This window comes from Thamnophis elegans, chromosome 9 (assembly GCF_009769535.1).
Source record: "Thamnophis elegans isolate rThaEle1 chromosome 9, rThaEle1.pri, whole genome shotgun sequence".
NCBI lineage: Eukaryota > Metazoa > Chordata > Lepidosauria > Squamata > Colubridae > Thamnophis > Thamnophis elegans.
Window position 1 is genome coordinate 49,181,172 of NC_045549.1, and position 24,625 is coordinate 49,205,796.

At 35.5% G+C, this 24,625-nt stretch overlaps 2 protein-coding genes across 4 annotated transcripts in view; one reads left to right on the forward strand and one right to left on the reverse strand.

Annotated features, from left to right (window-relative positions):
• The window catches only part of TRAPPC11 (trafficking protein particle complex 11), a 44,491-nt gene extending 40,213 nt beyond the window's left edge, over positions 1–4,278 (reverse strand). The window contains exons 1-4 of the mRNA XM_032223706.1: positions 4,060–4,278; positions 3,003–3,233; positions 2,205–2,374; positions 1,799–1,869 (exon numbers count right to left, since the gene is read on the reverse strand). Of these exons, the coding sequence (XP_032079597.1) occupies positions 1,799–1,869; positions 2,205–2,374; positions 3,003–3,206 (445 nt within the window). The 5' untranslated portion in view covers positions 3,207–3,233; positions 4,060–4,278. The remainder of the gene's footprint in view (positions 1–1,798; positions 1,870–2,204; positions 2,375–3,002; positions 3,234–4,059) is intronic.
• A 228-nt stretch (positions 4,279–4,506) lies between these two features.
• On the forward strand, positions 4,507–16,442 carry RWDD4 (RWD domain containing 4). 3 transcript variants are annotated; one of them, XR_004255969.1, is made up of 8 exons: positions 4,507–4,694; positions 5,693–5,773; positions 6,683–6,792; positions 6,875–7,019; positions 7,342–7,459; positions 8,265–8,314; positions 15,486–15,622; positions 16,414–16,440. XR_004255969.1 is itself a non-coding variant. In XM_032224139.1 (8 exons), exons 1-8 carry the CDS (start codon positions 4,671–4,673, stop codon positions 11,939–11,941), a joined length of 564 nt encoding a protein of 187 aa, XP_032080030.1. In that variant the 5' UTR covers positions 4,507–4,670; the 3' UTR covers positions 11,942–13,380. The 3 variants fall into 3 exon arrangements, 1 of the variants encoding a protein (XP_032080030.1); XM_032224139.1 differs by lacking the exons at positions 15,486–15,622; positions 16,414–16,440 and adding exons at positions 8,454–8,456; positions 11,909–13,380; XR_004255970.1 differs by lacking the exon at positions 4,507–4,694 and adding an exon at positions 4,842–4,973 and having other exon boundaries at positions 16,414–16,442.
• Positions 16,443–24,625: the final 8,183 nt, after the last annotated feature.

Sequence of the window (24,625 nt, forward strand, 5' to 3'; positions counted from 1 at the left end):
TGGTAATCAACATGATTATCAAAAGTATCAGCATCACCATTTCAAGGAATATCGATGTGTTTTGTTTCAATTTATTTCTTACAAGTAATAATAAGAGATTATGCCTCTTCAATTGAGCCAATTTAACTAATCTACAAAACATATAAATGTTAATAAATAGGATGAAGGGTATCTAACTGCACAAGATATGACCTTCAGCAGAGAACAAATACCTTTTAATAAATGTTCTCTCTGTATACCTCAGAAGGGCAAATTCTACTCAAACCAAGCAGTCTAACAGATATCCAAGTCCTAAGACATGCAACACGTTGAATTGCACACAGAAAACAGAAACTGGTAATGAATGCAGCTCCCACAACATACGTTATATAGGAATATCAAAACAGTTCCATTCATATACAGAACACTGCATGTTGCACTACCTGTCATTTCTAGGTGGTCCTATGTAAAGGAAATCACAATAATCCAGGCATGAGGAGTAAAGATATGAGTAGCTATTACTACTGTCTCCCACTCCAGGAATGATCTTAACTGGAATACAAGCCCAAATTGAGCAAAAGTCCTTAGGGCACACATTGCATCTCTTCATCTGGCATAAATTGTTACCAAATTATGACTCATCTTACTTTGGGAGATCACAAGCCTAATCACAAGTAAAACTGGAATTGTCTTGTAATCAGTTGGCTTTTAGAATAATAGCCAGCTGTTTGGTTTTTAATTTATTCTTCCCCTTTCAAACCCATATTAACTTCCAAACACAAGGTCAAGACTTCCACTGTATCTCCCATTCAATCTGGAGTTGTATAGCCAAGTACTATCAGTACTGATGATATCTTATCATCTGAGATAGTAAAATCAGGAAGGGATCAGCCCTATGGCAATCCAGACTGAATGCCCAAGGCTTGATCTCTCCTTCCACTCTGACTACAACCACTCCACTAGAATCAGAATTACTGCTCCTCTGCACACAGCTGTAATCAAGAAAGGCAAACATCTGTAGCTCAGGGTTGAAATGAGGGGTCCTTGGTTCTCTCAGAGCTTGCTTATTTTCTTTCCAGCTATTAACTTTTTTATTCATTATGCAAAAGCTGAAATAATTAACTGATTCATTCCATAGGAAAGGCTGATCCATTTTATAGACTGATGGCTTTTAGACTATAGCAAATAATTATGTCCAGATTCATCCAAATTTCCGATGTTAACAATTGCTGTAAAACATTTGAGAGCAACTGGCTTGACGGACCGCTCTTTCAAGTTAATTTAAATGAATTAAGCATTTTCAAATGGAGGGGAAAAAATCTTTCCTCCATGAATTTCTATATTGCAGACTCTAATCGTAACCAAAGGCTTTATTAAAATATTTCCTAGATGTATCTTGTATCTATATCTTTTCTTGTCTTATTTTTCCTAACAAGTAAAATTGTACTGCAAAAATATCAGTTACAAATTGTAGTTGTATTATAAACAAAAAGTTCCTGTTTATTTTAACACATCTAGTCTTTTCTGCCCTTAACAGAACTGCTTTGATTGTCAAAAATGCAATGGGGCAAACTTTTACAAATCTGTTTCCAAGAATATCCAATCATCCAGGACAATCCTTCTTGGTTTATTTAGGGGAAAGTGTCCTGCTTTCATTGACAAAAATTTCATAAGTGGAAGATGAATACTGGATTCCAACCTAAACCATTTCCAACTGTTTTTACTGCTCATATTTCAGGTCACTAAACAAGAATAACATTCCACAATTCTTTACATTAGCATGTTTTAGTCACACAACTCTAGTTAAAGTGTATTTTACCTGGAGGTAAGGGTGTTTTCTTCTGAATTAAAACTACAGCAACTTTTGTGTTTCGGCCCTGCAAACTCTGCCTGAAAAAAATAAGACATCAAACTAACCAAAGATTATAAAGACTTAACAAACTAAAATTTATTTGTTCTTTCAGATGGGTAATAATAAATATACAGATGTAAAAACTTCACAAGACTAAAAAATTGGTGTTTTATTTACCACTTAGATTCTAAAAAGGAACTGCAGTATAAGACTTTTTAGCTGACATGTGCTTTAATCATAGTAAAGCTTTTATTTTAAAGAAGCATTTAGATAGATAACATCTTCTATGCTAAAACCAGAAAAGTGTGAATTATATCTTCTTTCACTCTTCAGTATTACTGTAAAACAGTACTTTATAGAATACATAAAATACCTGACAATTTCAACTCTAGTAGCACACTCTGATTGCTTTTCTTTCCACTGTGGCTCATCCCAGTCTAGCTCATAAAATACCACAACAAGCGCAGGAACCAAATTCAAATGCTTGTTCATCCAACCTGTTTTCAGGATACCCTTTGGAATGTACCATTCATATGTCACTCTCTGAAAAGTTGAAAAATGGTATCATCACTACTGCAGACAGATGGCATTTTTTTGGTCCCTTTAAGTAAACATTGACACCTGATGATTGCCTGGACTAATCTTTATATTTTTCTTGGCAAAATTTCAGAAGTCATTGGGCATTGCTTTCTTCTTAGAGATAAGAGACAATGACTGATATACAGTTGGCTTCATGCTTAAGGTAGGACAAAAAGCTATAGTCTCCCAGTTTACACTAAGAGCTAGCTCTCTATATTTTTCTTCCCTGCTTATCATTTAAATCATAACATGCAAATGTACGACATGCGTTTTGCTAAACTTATTCCTAATGGTTTAAAATTATGTTGCATTATTTCTTCAGCTTGATTTAATATAACTGCACATCAACAGTATGTTTTGTTAAGGTCATAATCAGAGAAAGTTTCCAGCCTATTTAAGATGTTAGGTTTGTTTTACTTTAACTATAATTCTACCTTTTCTTTTGAAAGAATTACTTTACCAATGTTAATTCCAAAATGACACTGGAAAAAGTTTAATAGTCAAAACCAGAATTTAAACATTTGAATCTCAGTAAAATAAACTTACATTAAAGTATGATTTTTAACTTTTACTGTAAGATTTAGGGTAATACCTTTTCTCTGCATTTGGGATATTCATGATCACCTGGAAGTACTTTAAAAGAAATTGGTACTCTGTCTGCTCTCCTATTTGCACAAAATGCATCCCAGACAGCTCGATGAACAGCATTATATACAACATCTAAACCGGTGAGTGCAACAAAGGCCATGGGTCGGCAACATAGTTCCACTGGAAAATCCCACTGTGAAGGGCTCATATTGACAGTTCCAAATATACTCTGAAACTTTAAGCAGAAAAATATTCAAAATAATTTTATTTATAAATATTGTAATATGTAGAATATTTAAAGTTGTTCTTCTCTAAACATGTGACAAGCAGAAATAAATTCAGGCTTTTCTGTACAGCAAGGTATAAAGTTTGGGAGTTTGAATAATTCTAGATTCTATTAGACATTTCACTGCAATATTGTTTGCCCTAACCCTAAATTGAACCAGGTAGAAAAAAATTCAGGAGTCCTACTTATTCATGTCAAATATGGCTACATTTATAATCTCCATAATACACTTATTTCTCAGTAATTTTTCAAGATTTGGGAAGCCATGGCCATAAAATAAAATCAATAAACCTTCTAAAGCAGAAAAAGGCAGCCTATTTCCAGATTTATCACCAAACCATATTTCTATTCTTTTGATTTATTTGGTTTCATTTTACATTAATACATTGTTTTGCATTCATTTATTGCATAGTAATGGCAGTCATGCAGGCTATTCAATACAGGCTGAAACACATTGAGGGGGTTTACACGTTATATAAAGCAAGAACGTTCTTTTGCTTTTCTACTGCATGAAGGCCAACACTGTGATTCGCAAATTACGGTTGACGGGTTAGCATATTTTCCAGCAAACAGTGATTTATTCTATTCCTCAGGAAGAAATAATTTAGGCAATTAAATAAATTTAGGCTACATTCATGCTCAAAACCAGTCCAATGCACTTAATAGGTCTTCCGTCATCTCTGATTAAAGTGCCATTTATTTTAATAAGTATAACTAAGTCTGAACGTATACTGCTTTCATTAAAATCTTCAAGTCTCCATTTCAGGTTCCGCACCTGCACTACGACCTCCCCGGGTATGGAAGGAGCACCTCGCCGTCAGCCTTTGGCGACACAATCCATACGAGAAGCGGGTGCAGAGGAACACTCGGAACAGAAACCCGAGGCCTGTCTGAGGAAACACCTAGCAGGCGAATTAAGATTGATAGCCATAAATGACCAATAAGCACGGTGGCTCCTGAGCGCCTGGCGCCAACTATTGGAACGCGCTAGGAGATGGGCAGAGCTAAAGTGCCGTGAAGCGGCAAATGAAAAGAAGGAGAAACAAAGAGGCGGAACCGACCGAGATTTGCTCCAGTCTAAGGTAAAGAACGTGCAAATCAGAAGGTAGGGTGAAAAGAAGCGGCCAATAGACAGCTGGGGGAAGGAGGAGGGTCACACTGTCCAATCACCGCTGAAGTGCGCTACGCCTGACTCCCTTTCCGCCTTGTCATTTTTGGCGCATGCGCACTGAGGACTATCTTCTGTATTGATCTGCCGTGCGTGATTCCCTCTCGGACTGACAATTCTGTGGAATTTTTTTTTCCCCAGGAGACCGCGGAAGGGGAGAGAGCGAAAGGAGACCGGGAGAGGGGTGGGGTGGGGGTCTCCTTTCCCGGTGTTGCGCCATGACGGCGAACGAGGACCAAGAGGTGAGGGAGACGAAAGCATGGAATACATTGGCAGGATCCGGGAATGGAAGAAGTAAAAACGTCCTGGGCTACGTGAAGACCACCCCTTGAGGGGGCGTGGCCAGGAAAGGCCAGCCCCTCCCTGGGTCTTATTGTGGGAACTGCCGGGGTGATGGTGGGGGGCAAGACGTGCTGTGTAGAGGATCAGAAATAAGAGGGAAGAAAGCTCTATACTTGTGGAGTGTTTGCCTGTGTTGCAAATAAGCGCTAGTGCCACACGGGGGGAGCTTTGACGACGGGGTAACCGCGACGTTTTGATAGGGTCATCAGCACCACCGTTGCACGAAACCCTGGTTTGGTTTCCTTCAGCAGAATTCGGATTGGACAATTTAAACCAGTGTTTTTCAAACTTGGCCACTTTAACATGCTGACTGGAGAATCATGGGAGTTAAAGTCCATCCATTTTAAAAGTTGCCAAATTTGAAAAAACACTGGTCTAAATGGACCCTTTCTACTCCATGGTTGTACTAAGGATGGCTCCATAAAACCCAGACATTTGTGCATTTGTGATGCTGCGCTAATGTAGCTAAGATCATTTTTTTTTAGGAAATTAGAGTTTTCTAGAGCTCTATACACTATGTTTTTGTAGGTAATTTTTCATGCATCGCAAAAAGCAATTTCTGGTTGCTTTCAGTCTTTTAAAACCAATGCTACTGATTATACTTTATGGCAGATGACATCCCCCGTTAAAATGTACATTTTAAATTTATATGTAACATATATAGCATGGTTAGCTTCCTAGGATTATAGAGTTCTTTAAGATGTTTTTAAATATTTGTGAAAACTACTAAATGTGATGATTATATTCAGTCAGATATTGTTTATTTATTTTAAATATTTTACTAAGCATATATACTGATCCAATCATGCCTGGTTGAGTGGTTTATAGAACTCCCAGAAGAGTTTAAGATTAAAATTAAACATAAAAATATGAAGTATTTGCTTGTGCTTTTTTTCAGATGGAGTTGGAAGCATTACGTTCTATTTATGAAGGGGATGAATGTTTTAGGGAACTTAGTCCCATTTCATTTCAATATAGGGTGAGTTTTTAGAAATTGTATTAATTCAAATCAGACTATATTAATCTCTTAAATTTAAGATTCTGTCTTTATCAAAGTAGTCTCATTAAACAACGGTGATTGGGACTGGAATTTCTATTGCTAAGCAACATGGTCGTAAAACATGAAGCCTCATGAGCACAGCATTTACCAATGAAAATTCCAGCACTTCTGGTTGCGAGTAAATGGATTCACCAATGCCATGTGATTGCTATTTGCAACCTCCTACCAGTTTGACTTCACTTGTAGAAAGCTGGTAAAGAAGGTACAAATAGTGATCATGTGATTGCGAGATAATACAATATAATTGTGACTCAAGCTCCTGGATTGTGATTACATGACCTCAGGGATGCTGCGAAGTACAAGGATCAGTTGTAAATACCATTTGTTCCATGCCATTGGAAGTTTGAAGGGTCACTGAATGAGTGATTGTTCAGCAAGGACTTCCTGTATAAATATTTAAGACAGTTTGTAGTTTAGCTACAACACCAAGGTATACTAGTTATATAAACAGCAAGAGCTCAAGACTATATACCAAGTTTTACACAAGTTTTTCAGATTGGGTATACTAATTTTCTTAATATATCTAGACATAAAGATACTGGTTCATAGTTTATGAAAATGGAGTATAATATAGTAGAAAGGTTCTGCTGATCATTTATATAATCATAATTTATTAAATTTATATTTTGCCACATTTACTGCGGTAATCTGTTTTGTGGATTCTGGTGAAGTCATATTTGTATTTGTAATGTTCATATAACACTACTTGAAAATTCCTTCTAAAATTGACATTGAATGTAAAAATGAAATATCTATTTCAGTATTTTTGTTGATTAAAGCTTGAATTGACTGGATTCCTGCAGAGACATGACTTATATGTGTTTTTAGATTGGTGAAAGTGGAGACCCCAAAGCCTTTCTTATAGAAATATCATGGCCAGAAACATACCCACAAACTGCTCCAGTCATATCAATGGATGCATTCTTCAACAATGCCATGTAAGTGGTCCAGTTCTTAAGACGTTCAAGAAGCAGTCTTTCTAGAATTAACTTTTTATCTCATCTTTGTCATCTGCCCCAGATCCTCAGCCATAAAACAAAGTATATTGAATAAATTAATGGAAGAAGTTGAAGTTAACCTGGGAACCTCAATGACATACACAATATTTGAATATGCTAAAGATAATAAAGAGATTTTCATGGAAAATCAACCAGTTAATACTGTGGTGAGTTTATATTTCCAAATGTTGACCTATCTCAACATATGAAAATGTTTTTCTATGCAATCTATCAGTTTCTTGATATTCAATTTCTACTATAAGATTGAATTCAATTCGTAGCAATGTTTGACATTCCTATATAATTCCAATATCCCAGAAGCAGTGGTTAAAGTTATTTTGTATTCTATCATACAAAAAAAATTGTATTGACAACAGAAAGGTTTAAGCACAGATGTAATCAGTTTTCATCCCATTTAATGCAAATATCAAGTATAGAATTAATAAACCACAGAAAATTCTTAATAAATAATACAATTCATTTCTTTAGACAGCATTAAATAACTGCATCTCAACTGGACATTCTGATGCAGCACCACCAACTAAAAAAAAGGAGAAAAAGGAACAATTGTCCAAAACGCAAAAGCGGAAGTTAGCTGACAAAACAGGTTTGTATAACTTATTCCTAATAACTTTCTTTTAATTAAAAGAGTATGGCATAGAATATATGTTTTCTATATAGAATATAAGGGACGTGGTGGCTCAGTGGCTAAGACCCTGAGCTAGTCGATCAGAAAGTTCGGCAGTTCGAATCCCTAGCACCATGTAATGGAGTGAGCTCCTGTTATTTGTCCCAGCTTCTGACCACGTAGCAATTCAAAAGCATGTAAAAATACAAATAGAAAAATAGGGACCACCTTTGGTGGGAAGATAACAGCATTCCGTGTGCCTTCGACGTTTAGTCATGCTGTCCACATGACCATGGAGACGTCTTCGGACAGCACTGGCTCTTTGGCTTTGAAATGGAGATGACCACCGGCCCCTAGAGTCGGGAACGACTAGTATATATGTGCAAGAGGAACCTTTACCTTTATATAGAATATAGCAAATACAGCCTTTTCCCTGTATTGTGATTTATGCTGAACTTTTGTGCACAATAGGTATTTCTCAGTAATCTTTGTTTCAGAATAGTAATGAATTCTATTCTTTTGTGGAATTTATGTCGCTGAACCAGAACTATCAGCATGACTAATAGTCAGGGATATTGACAGTTAAAATTCAGAAACATCTGGAGGGCCATAAGTTCCTCATCACTGCCAAGCATTGCCCAGTTATTCATGACAGTTAGCGATAAGCCAGAGTTTGCTATTTTAAGCTTAAACACAAACTATGATATAAATTAATACCTTGATTTTAAAACAGATGCTTGAATTCAAATTGCAGAAATGCATACAGAATTTTTATTTTTACTAGATCACAAAGGAGAACTTCCTCGAGGATGGAATTGGGTTGACGTAATCAAGGTAAGGGTGTTGAAAATTAACAATATCAAAATGGTAATTTGGGGGAGATTTTAGCAGTATCTAATTTTTTTTTCTTTTTTCTTTTTTTAACCATTTTGGATATGAATGATAATGGGATTTTCCTCGTGTTTTTATAAAGCATGTAAGTATTTCAATCTTTTTAAACCATTTCTAAGCATTGATACCTGTATGTTTTTTTTTGTCTTGATCAGTGTTTCAGAAATCTTGTACTCCATCCTAAAGAAAAAAAATATAAATATTTAATTAAGCACTAACAATCTATATCATTCTGTAGAAGTGCTACAACTGTTTTCAACTAAATCTGAGGCAAATTTCATACAGTATGCAATAATGAAATTAAAATAATATAACTATTTTATGATTTTTACAAATGGATTATTAAAACTAGATAATTGTAGTATAAAGGCAGTTGAATGCAAAATAGGCAGCAATTTCCTTTCACATTTATATCAGTTACTGGTTCAAATCAGTTAAAAAAAATTGAGAGCAAAGCCAAAGAGTTTCAACAAATTCTCCAACTCCTTAAAAAGCACAAACAGGGGCCCAACTTATTCAATTGTTGTCCCTCAGAAGTCACATTGTATTCTTCATATTTCAAATACTAATTTAGAAAAAGGAGGAAGGAGTTAGTTCCAAGTATCCATATTGTCTTTGGAATCCATTGAAAAGAGTATCCAGAAGAGTATCTTAAGCATTTTTTAAAAATATATGTTTGCATGCATTAGGATTTTAAAAGTTCCATACAGATACCATTGTTCAGCAACCTCTCTTTCAAAAACCTTTCAAAGTAACAGTAGTGGTGAATGAGGGAGCTTAACAACTGTTCTTCATAGTTGTGACTATTGCAACCTCCCCATTATCATATAATTGTAATTTGGGCAGTTGGCAAGTAGCTTGCAATTAAAAACAGTCAAAACTTCCTGTGGTTATGTGATTGGCATTTATAAACCTCATTGCTTGCTTTCAACAAGCAAAATCAACAGGGAAGCTGACAGGATCCCGCAAATGGGGATCATGTGACTGTGGGACACTATAACCCTGCAGGATTTGCCTAATGATTTCTACGGAAACCGCTTTGGTCACGCTGACCGATGATCTCTGGAGAGCCAGGGATGGAGGTCATGCCTCCGTCCTAGTGCTCCTTGACCTTTCAGCGGCCTTCGATACCATCGACCATGATATCCTTCTGCGACGACTGCGGGAGGTGGGGGTGGGAGGCACTGTTCTACGGTGGTTCTCCTCTTACCTCTCGGACAGGTCGCAGTCGGTGTTGGTCGGAGGGCAGAGATCGACCCCTAGGCCCCTGAATTATGGGGTGCCGCAGGGTTTGGTCCTGTCCCCCCTCCTGTTTAATATCTACATGAAGCCGCTGGGTGACATCATTCGACGGCACGGGATAAAATACCATCAGTATGCGGACGATACACAGTTGTATCTGTCCGCCCCGTGCCAACTCAGTGAAGCGGTTGACGTGATGTGCCAGTGCCTTGAGGCTGTTAGGATCTGGATGGGGGTTAACAAGCTTGTACTCAACCCGGATAAGACCGAGTGGCTGGTGTGTTTCCCTCCTACTAATTGGCCAAGTTTTCCATCTCTCAGGCTGGGGGGTCAAACAGTACGCCCCTCAGACAGGGTCCGCAATTTGGGAGTCCTCCTGGAACCACAGCTGACTTTCGAACACCACTTGTCGGCTGTGACCAGGGGGGCATTTGCCCAGGTTCGCCTGGTGCACCAGTTGCGTCCCTACCTGAACCGGGAGGCCCTCACAACAGTCACTTGTGCCCTTGTGACCTCTAGACTGGACTACTGCAACATGCTCTACATGGGGCAGCCCTTGAAGAGCATTCGGAGACTTCAGCTTGTCCAGAATGCAGCCGCGCGAGCGATCGTGGGTGCACCTCGGTTCACCCACGTAACACCTATCCTCCGCGAGCTGCACTGGCTGCCTATTGGTCTTCAGATATGCTTCAAGGCGATAGTCGTCACTTATAAAGCCCTTCATGGTATTGGACCTGGGTACTTGAGAGACCGCCTGCTGCCAATTACCTCCAATAGACCGATTAGATCCCACAGATTAGGCCTCCTCCGAATTCCATCCGCTGGCCAATGCCGGCTGGCAACTACCCGGAGGAGAGCCTTCTCTGTGGCTGCTCCAACCCTCTGGAACGAGCTCCCCGTGGAGATTCGAACCCTCACCACCCTCCAGGCCTTCTGCAAAGCCCTTAAAACCTGGCTGTTCCGACAGGCCTGGGGCTAAAGAGCTTTTGCCCCCCCCCCTCTCAAATAGTATGGTTGCTGTGTGCCTTTTAAATTGTGTATTGTTTTGTTCGTGTTTTTAACCCTTATCTGTATCCCCTTCCCTGACTTGGATTGTGAGCCGCCCTGAGTCCCCTTCGGGGAAAAGGGCGGCATATAAATGCAATAAATTCAATTCAATTCAATTACTGAAACTGGTACAATTTCCATTTAAATCAGTAGTCATGTGACATGCTATATGACACTTAGCAATGGAAGTATTACTCCCAATTACCATTTTAAAGTGAAAACTATCTGTTACCAATCCAATATGCATATTCTAGTTTATCACGCCTCCTAGTCTCTTTGTTCTTCAACTGAAGCCATATCACCTATAGCCATGCCCATTTTGGCAGAAAACCCATATTTACAGCTTATCAAGGGTTTTTCTGATAAGCTTATTGTTTGCATTTCAGAAGCATTTACAAAAAAACATGTTAATACCTTTTTATGTTTGTATGGTGTTTAGTACAAATAAAAGAAATAAGTAGTTTAATAATTATATAAAAATTAGTAACACTATTTTTCATCTAAAAAATCCATCTTTTCCTTAGATATATCACAATTGTATTCAATTGCTGATCCGGGACATAAAGGGGTTCATTAAGAATAGCAGACACTCTAACTTGTATACTACAATTTTGCGAACTTATACTATGTAGGACACAACCCAATAGAATAATGTTATCCTGTTTCCCCCAAAATAAGACCTCCCCAGTTAATAAGACTAATTGGACTTTGAAGCATATGTGCTAAAATAAGCCCTTCCCTGAAAATAAGCCCTGCCCAAAAATGTTGCAACATAGCAGCAGCCATGAGGTGACCCTGCTCACCACCTGCACCTCAAAAATAATAAGACCTCCCCGAAAATAAGACTAAGCGCTTATTTCGGGGGTCAAAAGAAAATAAGATCCTCTCTTATTTTCGGGGAAACACGGTATGATGAAAATAGCAACAGTTGTGTGTTCTCAGTATAAATGCATCTAAGAAAAAATACAGAACTGCCTACAAAGCATATGATATTTTTTTCCCAATATTTGTCTAATATATCTCTCTGTTATTATTTTGGCTCACTTCTCTTCATTTTACAGATAGCTAAATACATGAGAACTCAAAGAAAAACAAATCTTTTTTTAATTTCACGTATGAAGACCCAATCTGTAAATAAAAAAAAAATATTTTACAAACTTCAGTGGTCTATAATAAAATTGTCACATGGATTTTAATTGTTCTTTAGTGTCACAGAAAACTGATAAAATTATTTTTGTCTTTTTACAGCTGAGCAAAACGGGCTCGAAGGATGATGAATAGGAGGACTTTAATATAGGAAAACCTTAGCTGAATCCACATTGTAATAACATTGATTTCCCCCCCACAAGTTTTATAAATAACAGTTCCACACATGTTGAAATGTGTTAAAATGTACCCATCAAGAGCATCATTTTTCTTTATGATTTTCGTCCAATCACATGTTTTCCTTTAGAGGAAATATGTCAAAGGCAGTGTTGATGTACTTTGTCATGACACTGACTGTAACAATATGTAATTTTAATGTATATTGTTATTCACTGTACTAAATCATAAAAATCTTTGGTGGTAAATGAAATCAACATAGCTAATTTTTGAACACTTAAAATGCTCTAAAAATTCTAGACCTCTTAATCTTTATATTTGTATTTGAATCCCATGGTTGATTCTTATATATTTACTTCAGTATCATTTCAGATACTATTCATAGCATTCAGCCTTTATTAGAAGGCTGAAAAATTTTATTGTAGCTGATGTTATGAAAAATATGCACCAGCTTAAATTACATTAAAAAAGAATGTATAGCCCAATTCAAGTGGGCATCACTTTTGTGCATAGCATATTCATTATCATAGCATATTCATAATTAAGAATTCATATTCTTCAGTGTGAAATATAAAATGAAACAAGGCCATTAGTTACAAAAAACAATGTGTAGTGACAGTGATTTCTATTTTCATGACAATTTTGCTATTACTACATTGCATACTATTGATGTTCCAACACTGATGCATTCATTCCATGGCAATTAGCCCATACCAAAGAATTACTCCCCATTATTTAATTGAAAATTGTATATTTGGTGTTCTCTAGATAATGCCAGTCAGTAAAAAGAGAAATAATATTCCTTTGGCATAACTGCTGATATATGAAGAAAATAAACAGTTACAAAAATGGTGCCTACAGATAGGAAAGAAGAAATTATCTGAACTCATAAGACAGAAATACTGACCCATTTTTCTGCCTGTTGCTGAACTTCCACAGCCAGTTTCCCTTATCACTGGCCGTGCTGTTCTTAGCTGCTAGAAATTAGTAACATTTAGAGGTTTTATATTCTCATTATGAAATAAGCTCCATTATAAACAATTGAATTTATTTCTGCATAGGATTACATTATATGAAGACTTTCATATAATGCATATGACAAAATAATTCCTGGCATTGCTATTGAAAATGCCATTTGTAATTATATTTGTTTTTGCAAAAAATAATGGGATACCGGCTTCAGATGCTGCCCCACTTTATTTCAGTTTCAATTTTTTACTTGGAAAAATAGATATTGTCATTAGTTTTCAGCCAAATTAATAGCTAAGTTGATACTTCGATGGATCAGATATCTTGTATTTGAGGCTTCTCTTTTATTAGGTCAGTAGTGATAAAGAACAAGATGCCTTAATACATGTTTTTAATTGTTGGGAGGGATTAAATACATTTCTATTTATCTTTGTTGTGTTTTTATTTATGTTTGGGATCTTTCTACAGACATTGGACGTGTGTATTAAAAATAGTCAAAATGAAGTGTTAGCTTTTGTTAAAATAAATGGAACTGAAATACTTACATTTGATTTGGCAGAATTATGTATCTAAGCCATGTTAAATATTGCTACCAAATAAAATATGGTAACTACTTTTAAAACATCTCAATATCAAAAAGGTTATTGATATACTAATAAGTGAACACATCTAAAAAGTCTGACCTAATAAAAGAAGTAAAATTGAAAGATTTGTTGGTGAAGGAAGAATAAAGGGAAGTGTATAAGAATTCACATAAAGCAATATACTACTATAGTTACTAAAAAAGTAAATTCAAGCCTCCTTTAAAAATAAAGGTTTTAAAGCGAAAAAGGTAGATTTTAAATGTAGGAGAACTTGTTCCAGACATTGGGTGTTAGAAAATACTAATGGAAAAATAAACAGCAAAAATATGGCCCAGTATGAAATACAGCAAGCAAGAGAACAACGCAAGGAGGACCTGATGTTAAGAGAGACCTAAGTTGGCCTGTGTTTAAAGCAAGACAAACAAAGTGGCAGGAAAGCAAGATGATATGTGCAAGGAAACGCAAACATACCACTATTCGTAGCAACACAGATGCTGTGCTAACATATCATGCCTATGAAATATCAAGGCAAAGAATTTCAAGTTTGGTATTTTTCCATAGGGAATTAAGGTATTTCAGGAACAGCTTTTTGTACAGTTTTAACTACTAAATATTTATGAGACAACTTTTTTTCTAAAGGAAAAGCTAATGTATCCATGGTTCCACCAAAGTTTAATTTAGTGGGGAAACTAGTTATTTACAGTTTTGTTTATGTCGTATTTGGCAAAGAAGAGCTGCACAAATTTTGGCAGATTATTTGTATAAAAATGTTGATTTGTATGAAATGAATTCTTCACAGAAAAACTAATATATTTGCACCTCTGATAAATCGGTATATTTTTGTGAAGGAAGAAGGAATTTTTTCCTCATCTCTGGGAGTCCACAATTGCGAAGCTTCAAAAAAATACTGTCCTTTTATTCAACCAATCTCTTGTTGCTTGTTTCTATGGAACAGAAATCTAGTTACCTTGACAATTTATTTGAATAGACAAGTTATGGGGGGAAACAATTGGAATACCCTATTTCTCTGCTGATGTTTAGCATGCAAACCAGATCTTCTAGATACAAAGAAAATATTTAAAAGGTAGGATGTGTACTTATACTGTAAACTGTTTTAAGTATTATGATCTGTACAGTTTAAAACCTGTAAAAGTAAAATGATTTCCTAAAGCCTTAAGCAATTAAAAACAAGTTATCAACTATTATCATTATTATATATTAAATTATTGAAATTAATTAGTAAAAGGTTTATCTGTGAACTTAATATCTTTACTTAGAGACATTTTGATTCTTTAACTGGTTTAAGTGTATTATTCAATCCAATAAATAATTTATCTACAGTAACCATTTTACTTAAACATCCACCTAACAAATTTCAGACAAGAGATTTATTTTTCTTTTCACATCCAGTTTTATGCTAATATTTGTAATTCATTTTAAAGAGAGATTACAACATGGTACTCATTATAGTCATTTAGGTAGAAAATCATACTGATAAGCTAAAGCCATGAGACTGAGTTCCTGAATAATGTTCACATACAAGGTTTGATTTGTGATTCTATTTCTAGTTTCTTTCATATTTGAACTTGGGCTAATGTCAATAGATCTTCAAAAGACTGAAACTTGAATTGCAACTCAAGCAAGTTATGACACTCAACGTTGCCATGAGTCTATGCTGCCTGGGAAACACCCATTTCCATAAACCAAGAGCAGAAGGATAAATAGAAGAGGGCATATTCCCAAGGCTGCTGTTTTTTGGGTATTTTATAAATACCCAAAGAAGTCTTTATAAAGAAGAAAGTTAGAAAAAAATAAAGTATAGAGACCTGGTGATAAGAATGTAGTTATATGACAGTAAAGGTAATCCTTGTGATCTGCCTTTGATTGCCAGCTACTTATTTAAACGACGACCTTGGAAGGAAATATTTAGATATATGTTTATATTATAGGTAACTGATTCTAAGGTCTGGAAAAAGAAAAAGTATCTGGAAAAGCCAAAGAAACAAAATACAATCTTAAATTAGCTCATTCAGCCATGTTGTCAACTTACAGAAAACAAAATTTGCTTCCGAAGTCTTTACATTCAGTAAGTACATTTTTAAAGATGAAAAATCAATTTTAACTTCTTTCTATTTATGTTAGTTTATGTTCCATATAATTATTTCAAACCATTAGAAGTAACAATGAAACAAATGTAATAATGATTTCAGATATATGTAATGTGGTTTAGTAGAACATTGATACTAAAGGGGTGTCCCTAGAGCTTCACAATAAAATTACAAGAGTTACTATTATTTTTCTTCATACTTTTTAATACAAATGCTAAGCTATACATAGTTTTGAAACATAAATGTAGAATATGACAATAGCAAAGAGCAAGGAAAAATGTACCATTAAGGAGCACATTTTATAAACACAGACAAAAAATAAAATGTGAGCTCAACATGTATAAAGCCAACATTAAGCATTTCCATAAATCAAGAAATGCTTTATTCAGTCCTAGATGAATGTTGAAAAATATTCTCAAGTAAGCCTAATAGATCCTGCCCCCTTGCACAGTGGGTCTGCAAATAATTATAAAGTTTCACATCTATAATTGCAATGTATAGTATACTATTTTACATCACATTTTAAAAACAAATCTCAAATATGGACGTCTATTGTGTATCAATCAAATTGACTTCATATCTACTTAGCTGCATTTTTTTTGTCTTTTTCTTCTTATAGATTTTTTATATTTTAACTTTGAGATAAATAAAAATATTTTAATATTTATGCCTAGATTTCAGCAATGAACATTATTTTTTCCATATTCAAATAAATAGATTGTTGCAGTACTATATGAAGCCCAGTAAGCTTTTATGGTCTTTTCTACAGGATGATAAAGAAATTGTTGCTTTACCTCCAATTCATAAGCAACCAATGGAAAATGTGACAAATGTATGTATATTTCAATAATAATGCATTCTTTCCTTCAATAAAATGTGTGCTCTATATTCAGTTAGGTTTACCCCATAGAAAACAGGCTTAGGGAGCAAGGCCTAAATGTACATCCTAAAAATCAAATTGAACACGATTGAAATCAGAAATACGTATCTAGTGTGTTTTCTTAAACAGGATCAAAATTTTAATCATCATCTGGCAGTTTTTGCTGAATCTCAGCCAAAAGAATAACTGGTTTAATGGAGGTTATGTTTTAATTAGGACTAGAATGTGATATCTGACAATTCAAAAGAGCAAAATTCACCAGGCAAGCTGCAGTGAGCAGCCCCTCCCCTCCATAAATCTGGCTGTGATGTCAACAAAGAGCCAATCACTTGGACATACAGCCAGATATCTCTACTGTCCAGGAAGCCTCTGTAGTGCAAAGAGGCACATATTCTTACCCATAATTGGTATTTTGCTAATACTGTAATGTGATGTACTGATCAACGCTGCTCCCTGTTGCTCACAAGGTGAGTTCTACACTTCATCTAAATTACCCGAATGAGCTATTGGATCTAGAAGAACCAGAATAAGACCACATAAACCAATATTTAGAAGATTGTATAGATCTTGCACAATAACAAGTAAAGTCTGTGAAGTTTGTTTATACATCTTTCCAAATCAAGACATCAGAGCGTACTGTATTGGCCATGGCAAGAGATAGGTTACAGAGTGGAATATCAGCATCTTCAAAGCTTGAGAAGCAATAATTTCCTGGGTACCTAATGGAAGTTAGGTGAAATATGATATCAACAATATATAAGAGTTGGGATAATAAGATCTGAATGAATTAAAGATGGTTAGAAGTACAAGGAAGGAATATATATTTGGCTTGTTTGACCAGGGTTAATATGAGACATATTTCTATGTCTAATAAAACGTATGGACTTTTTCTGACAAATAAAATTAATTAAAAAAGTTATATAAGTTAAGATACAATTCCATCTCAGCCTGGCTTTAAACTTCAGGATATGATTTAAACTTCTGCCTATTTGATTAATTCTCTCCAATGTACTATCTTGTCTGAGTGGAATTCTGATGATGTTCAAAGCCTAAATTCTTTTCAAACAACATTGGTTAGTTCCTCGAAAAATAAAACAGCACAATTGTTAATGCTTTTTATTTGGCAATTTGGTCTTCTATACATTCTTGCTTTTCCAAAATAAGTTTGATTTCAAAAACTCCTAGTGTACTAAAATTATTATTTTTCCAAATATATTAACTTTGTAGACATACTGTATTTCCTTCATATTGTATATAATTATCTAAAACAGAGTTTCTCTATCTTGACAATTATATGTGGACTCTAATTAACAGAATTTCCCAATCAGTGAATTGAAGTCCACACATTTTAAAGTTGTTAAGGCTGAGAAGCATTGCTTTAGAATAATGCATTATACCTGTTCTCCTGTAGTCAATGAGGAGGTGTCCTAGAGGCTATTTTGGATTTCTGCTTGCAGGTTGAGAAAGCTTCCTGTGGATATGATGTTTGTCTTCCCTCTTTGCCGTTGTAATTGCAAAGAGTAGAAACAAATAGGGGACAGATTAAAAAATGTATCGTTGCTTCTTGATTTATGACCAAACTTGGGACCAGAATTTCTATTGCTAAGCAAAGTTAAAGTAAATCATACCCAATTTTATGACCTTTTTACCATGATTATTAAGTGAATAACTGCAGTTGTTAAGTGAATCACATGATCCTTAAGTGAATCTGGCTTCTTTCATTGGTTTTGCTTGTCAGAAGCCGGTAGAGTAGGTCACAACTGGTGATTAAATGAGGATGCTGTAACCATCATAAATACATGCGGTTGCCAAGTGCATGAATTTGAATCATGTGACTTTAGGTATACTGCAAAGTTCATAAGTGTGAGGACTGATTGTAAGTCACTTTTTCAGTGCCATTGTAACTTTGAATGGTAGCTAAAATAATGGTTGTAACTTGAGGACTATCTGTATGTTATAGAAAAATCCACAGGTCTGCAGGAGAGTTGGGAAAACTGTCAGCAAGGTTCACTTTGCATCTATTGACATAAACATGAGGGAAGCAGAAAGCAGGACAGTTTTCCCCCCTCTCTTTTATTCTTATTAGTGGGAGCCCAGCACAACTTTGAGCATTTTTGAAGGCTCCAACATCAAAGTTCCTTACCCATCACAGAATTGAGATACAAAATGACGTGTATATGCAGTTTAGTTTCCAGGGTATTCAAAATCTAAGGTAATCAGATTATACCAATTTGCAATATCACAATGATTTAGTTAATCAAGAAAATTGGCAGTATTCATATACAGGTAGTCCTCGACTTACAACAGTTCATTTAGTGGCTATTCGAAGTTACAACAGCACTGAAAAAAGTGACTTATGACTGTTTTTCGCACTTACATCACAGCATCCTCATGGTCACCTGATCAACATTCGGACACTTGGCAACTGACTCACATTTATGGCAGTCGCAATGTCACAGTGTTATGTGATCCCCTTTTGCGACCTTCTGACAAGCAAAGTCAATGTGGCAAGCAGGATTCACTTAACAACCATGTTGTTAACAATTGTAGTGATTCACTTAACAAATGTGGCAAGAAAGGTCATAAAATGGGGCAAAATTCACTTAACAAATGTATCACAACAGAAATTTTGGGCTCAATTGTGGTTGTAAGTTGAGGACTACCTGTATAACAAAGGAGCTGCATAATAAAAATATAATGTATTATAATAATACTAATATCTGCACCATCAGCTACATCAAGCACCAATTATATAGCTGATTAGCTTTCAGCCTTGACAACAGCCAGCTGAGATCTCTAATCCTTTGCAGTTACCTACAGATAATGATTGTTTTCCTCTCCACAAGTACTTATCTAATGTGCACGTTTGGAAACTGAGAGAACAATAATTCTACATTAAACATATTTGTCTTTATTTTTAGCCTTCCAGCAACTTGAATCTCCAAAAATGCACTAGTGATATGCTCCATGAAATGTTTTTATCACCACATATTTCAAAGTCACAGAAACATGTATACAAAGATATGTGTTCAAAATGGATTGGGGTGAGTTACCATTTGACTTTCTTAATAAAGAAGTAGGAGAATACACATCATCTTAATCAACAGTTTAAGAATAGTCCAAGGCAGATGCATAAAAGTGATAAAATTAGTTAAATAAGAAACATTAACATGCTTCTTTTAAAAATAGAATCAATTATTCTTGCTATGAAATATAGAATGCTATGTGGAGCATAACAGTAAAATACTGTGCATCTGCTGATTTTATTATTGGCAGCGGAATGTTGGAGATTTATTTGCAAAACTCTTTACAGTTGAACTCAATTTCTTCCTCAAGAATGTACAGTATGGATATTGGGCTTTGTTGGACATGAAAAAATTCTTGAGAGTTCATTTATTCATGAATTATTATCATGTGTCATTTGGTATCTCTTTGGAATGGAACTGTAATGTATATAGTGAGGTTTATAGGATTTTTTTCTAAATGTTAAAGATGTTAATGGGATGTTGAATTATATACCAATGCTTTGGCATCTGACTGTTATGAGGAGTGATGGCTATATGGAAAGTGTCTAAAAGAATTATACTGACAAACTAGAAAAGTTATGTTACAGATGTTAAGGAATAGCTTTTGAAAATGTGTTATTAATCACCTTGGAAAGCAGTGTCTTCTAATCAAAGAATGAAGCAATGTATGCTATTGTTTATCTGACATGGACAACTTTGGATCACCACTCTCATATTCTTGAGCATTACATAGAATGGATGGGTTTGATGTGAATTGTGTTTCAAAACATGCGGCATAGACCACCTGGACCCTTGGGTTAAGTTGTGATTACTATTAGTAGAAAGAAAGGAAGTAGTATGACCTGTGACCCAGAGGTGGGTTGCTCCCGGTTGGGCCCGTATTGGGCGAACCAGTAGTGGTGGCAGCGGGAGGCTCCGCCCACCCACCCGGATGCTTCTTTGCATGCTCAGAAGCGTCACATGGTGCACGTGTGCTTGCGCAAACACGAGCAACCCACCTCTGCTTTGACCCCGATATGTCCCTTTGCTATAATAAGACTTTCGAAGAGAAAACTATGTTCTAAAAAAGTGAAAAAAATAGTCTTTAAATGAAGGAGCAAAATAATTGATAACCCCTTTTAGTACTCACAGAGTTATCACTATGGCCTTGTTATTAGTTGGTAATACATCCAAGTAAAATAGTATTTTTTAGAAAATAGTTAGCAAACAGATTAATAACACCAATTAAAAGTATTAAAGATATTAAATTGCTCCTAGAAACAAAGAAGCCACCGGAATATTCCATATGTAAACATAACTGAAGAAACCGACATGAAAGTGAAGAAGCACTTAAAGGTAGGTGATTATTTTTTTCCTTTAAATATTTGGAAAAACCTGAAAAGTAGATGTCTTCTTAATGTCTGTCTTGGTTCCTTCCAGAATCAAATGTATTTTCGTTTTGCTAAAAGACTGAATCGCCCTTTAAGCAATAAAAGACACCTTTACAATACAGAGGCACTCATCATGAAGGTAAGAGAAACTAATCCATAAATCTCACTTCTCTAATATAGTTTTGGAAAGTGTTGTGCCATTAAATAACAGACAGCTAAATTGATAAAACATATGGCTTAACTGTATAGTCTCCCACTCTTCAATCAGCATAATTTTAAAATAATTTGTTTGAATGGAAAATTGGAAGATTTTATAAATTTGCTGACCATGTTATTAAGGAAATCTGTTTCTGTTGAATTGGTATTTTTCAAAATATTTGATCACAAATTCCAACTTGGTTTCAAAGGAGTGGAATCAATTCCTTTGTTATAAGAGCATGATGATAATTTCCAATGGTCCTTGCCAGCTTCTCACAAAGAAAGTTGGGGAAGCTGGCAGGAAGTCAGAAGTCTCTCCCATTCCCATTGCTTTTTTGTCCACCCATGATCATTCCATGTATCTCTTTAGTTAAGATAATATTGACTTGTTCAATCTTATTTTCTACAGTTATTTTTCTATTTGTGATATATACTCTGCTTAGATAATCACAGAACTGTCTGGCAGTAGTATAAAAAAAATGGTCAGCCTAAAATTTAATATTCATCCTGGTAACATCAGACTTTACTACCTTTCCCTTAAAGGATGACCCAACACGTCACAGAGTTGTCTAAGTAAGAAAAATGATGGATTTTCTTTTGCTAGGTACCTCTATTTGTTATCCCAAACACTGGAAAAAATAAAGTAAAACTGAAGTGGGATTTAAAAGCATAGGAAATTGCTTTGTCTAAAAAGTAAAAAAATAACAACAACCTTGAATAAATTTTCACTTAAGGATAATTTTATTCAAATTTATACTAATTGCAAATACGGGTACTATATATTAGTAAAATTTAACTCTGTCTTATTCTTTCTAAGCCTTTAATGTCCTATCTCCACTGAAGGAACAAGATACTTGGAGTACTGTCTTCATTACAAAAAATGTATGTTTATTAGTAGATAATATATGTATAATTTATGTATCTAATTACAAAACTCTTCTTTCTCTTTAGCAGGAAGGAGATAGTAGAGGACAGGTCAAAAGTTACCATGCAGCTGTCAATATTTGTTCAGAGCAGCCTCTGGTTAGAGACAAAATCTCTGAATTCACTGAAAATTCCAAATACAAGACAAAAACACAAAAATCAATGCAGAAGTACAGAGAGTTCCCCCAAAGACAAACAAGTGGCGACTTTCTTCATCTGGAAGAAAAAGACACAATCCAGGAAAAGAAATTCAACGGAAAAATAATATATTTGTCCAAAAGCCCACTTTCAGGGTCTCTGCAGTTCTTAGACATAAATGGATCTGAAGTGAATGAAGCAAAGAAGGCTGTTCACAAGGGTTACTCTTTTTTGACTACATCTCATCTGAAAACCCAGACAGAAGAAACTAAACCCCGTAGCATTTTCCTAATGGAAACCCTGAATGCCACGAATGATGTAATCTGTTGTCAGAAGAGCCCAGCAGACACAAAAACAAGCAGAGATGTAGTGAGAGGACGAATCCATTTGCCCTGTTTAACCAGAAAGAAAAAGTTTATGATCTATATCTGCGGAGGTTATCAAGGTACTTCCAAATGATTTGTGAATTCAAATTTTTATAGAAGACCAAAATCTAATCTAAACAAGAAAGAATATTCCTTGAGATTTAAATAATTTTTAAAATTATTCTTCAAACAATTAGGAAGCCAACTAATGGCATTCTTGTATCATCTGAAAGATGAATATATCTGTAATTCTATATTTTTGTTCGTATGGTACATTTTTTTATAAATGAAAAGCTTCATAATCTGACAGCACATGATGCAAGCTAAGCTAAATATTTTTGGATGTAGTTAGTAGCTGGATAGTGTGTGTGTGTATGGGTTTGCGTATGTATTCAAATAAACTAAAATAATTAAAAGAGATTCCCTTTATAATTCAATAGGCATTCTTTTTTATACAAGTATTCTTATGACCATTCAAAGTTAAATTGGCACTAAAGTGATTTATGACTATTTTTCATACTTAATGGGCATTGCAGCATACTGATCAATATTCAGATGCTTGACAGCTGGCATGTATTTATGACTGTTGCAGTGTCCCAGGGTCATGTAATCACCTTTTTCAATCTTTTGACTAGCAAAGTTAATGGGGAAGCCAGATTCATTTAACAACTGTGTTACTAACTTAACAACTGCAGTGATTAATCTAACTGTGGCAAGAAAGGCCATGAAATGGAACAAAATACGGTTCCACCACAAAACCGCGGACGACAAAATCGCGGTCGACGAAAGCGCGTATGTGACGTCATCACAGCGCGACGAAAAAGATCGAAAAATGTAAAAATAAAGCGAAAACCTTACCCTAACCCCCCCAAACCTAACCCTAAACCTAACCCTAACCCTAACCCTTAACCTAACCCTAAACCTAACCCTTAACCTAACGAAAAACCTAACGCTAACCCTTAACCTAACGCTAAACGTAACGCTAACGCTCTAACGCTCTAAACCTAACCCTAACCCTTAACCTAACCCTAACCCTAACCCTTAACGTAGCCCTTACCTTTATGTGAATCGGCTTGCTGTAATTTAATTTTTATTTCAATTTTTCGATCTTTTTCGTCGCGTTGTGATGACGTCACATACGCGATTTCGTCGACCGCGCTTTTGTGGAACGTGGTTTTGACGGGTCACGCAAAATACACTTAAAACTGTGTTGCTTAGTAATGGAAATTTTGGGATCAGTTATGGTCATAACTCGACGACAACTTGCATTACAGTTAGATTGGAGATAAATGCAACTCCGCCAGTTCTTTTTCTTTAAAGTTTTAGATGTTGCATAGGATTGCTTTAAATCAAGATAACACTGTTTAGCAATTTTGCTTTGTTATTTTAATTAGATTCAGAAGTAGAACGAAATGCATTAATGGAGAAATCCCTTCCATGGTTATACAACTACTGTAAAAAGAGAGGTTACGACTTCCATGTGTTTGATCTAAGGTGGGGAGTAAAAGATGGTATTACTAATGATCATCAAATGGCTTCTCTACATACAAGGACATTAAAGAAATGCCAGAAATTGGGATTCCAAACCTTTGTTGTAAGTTGAATAAAATTCGCAATACTTTACTATTGTGCAGTCTTATATGTTTTAGTGAAGTTTGTTTGCTCTGATTAGTGCTGAGTTCACTCATCATGCTAAGAGATGACCATGGTTTGTTAAATAAGCAACAACTGGCTGAATTTACACTTCAAACTAGGCCCTAAAGTTTGGTTTGGACTTAGTGTGACATGTGAATCCAATACATAACTGTATTTTGAAAGCCAGTGGTTCTCAACCTGTGGTTTGTGGACCCATGGAGGACTGTGATGTTGTCACAGGGACCCACAAAGAAATGTTGTGACTTAAATCTTGAGTAAAGTCTTAGGAGTCCGTGGCCATAATCTGTGACCATAAACTGTATTTAAAGAGGGACTGTGGTGAAGAAAAGGTTGTAGGCCACTATTTATGGCTAATCAAAGAGAGAACAAACTAAAACTATGGAGAAATTTCCTGACAATTAGAACAATTAATCAGTGGAATGAC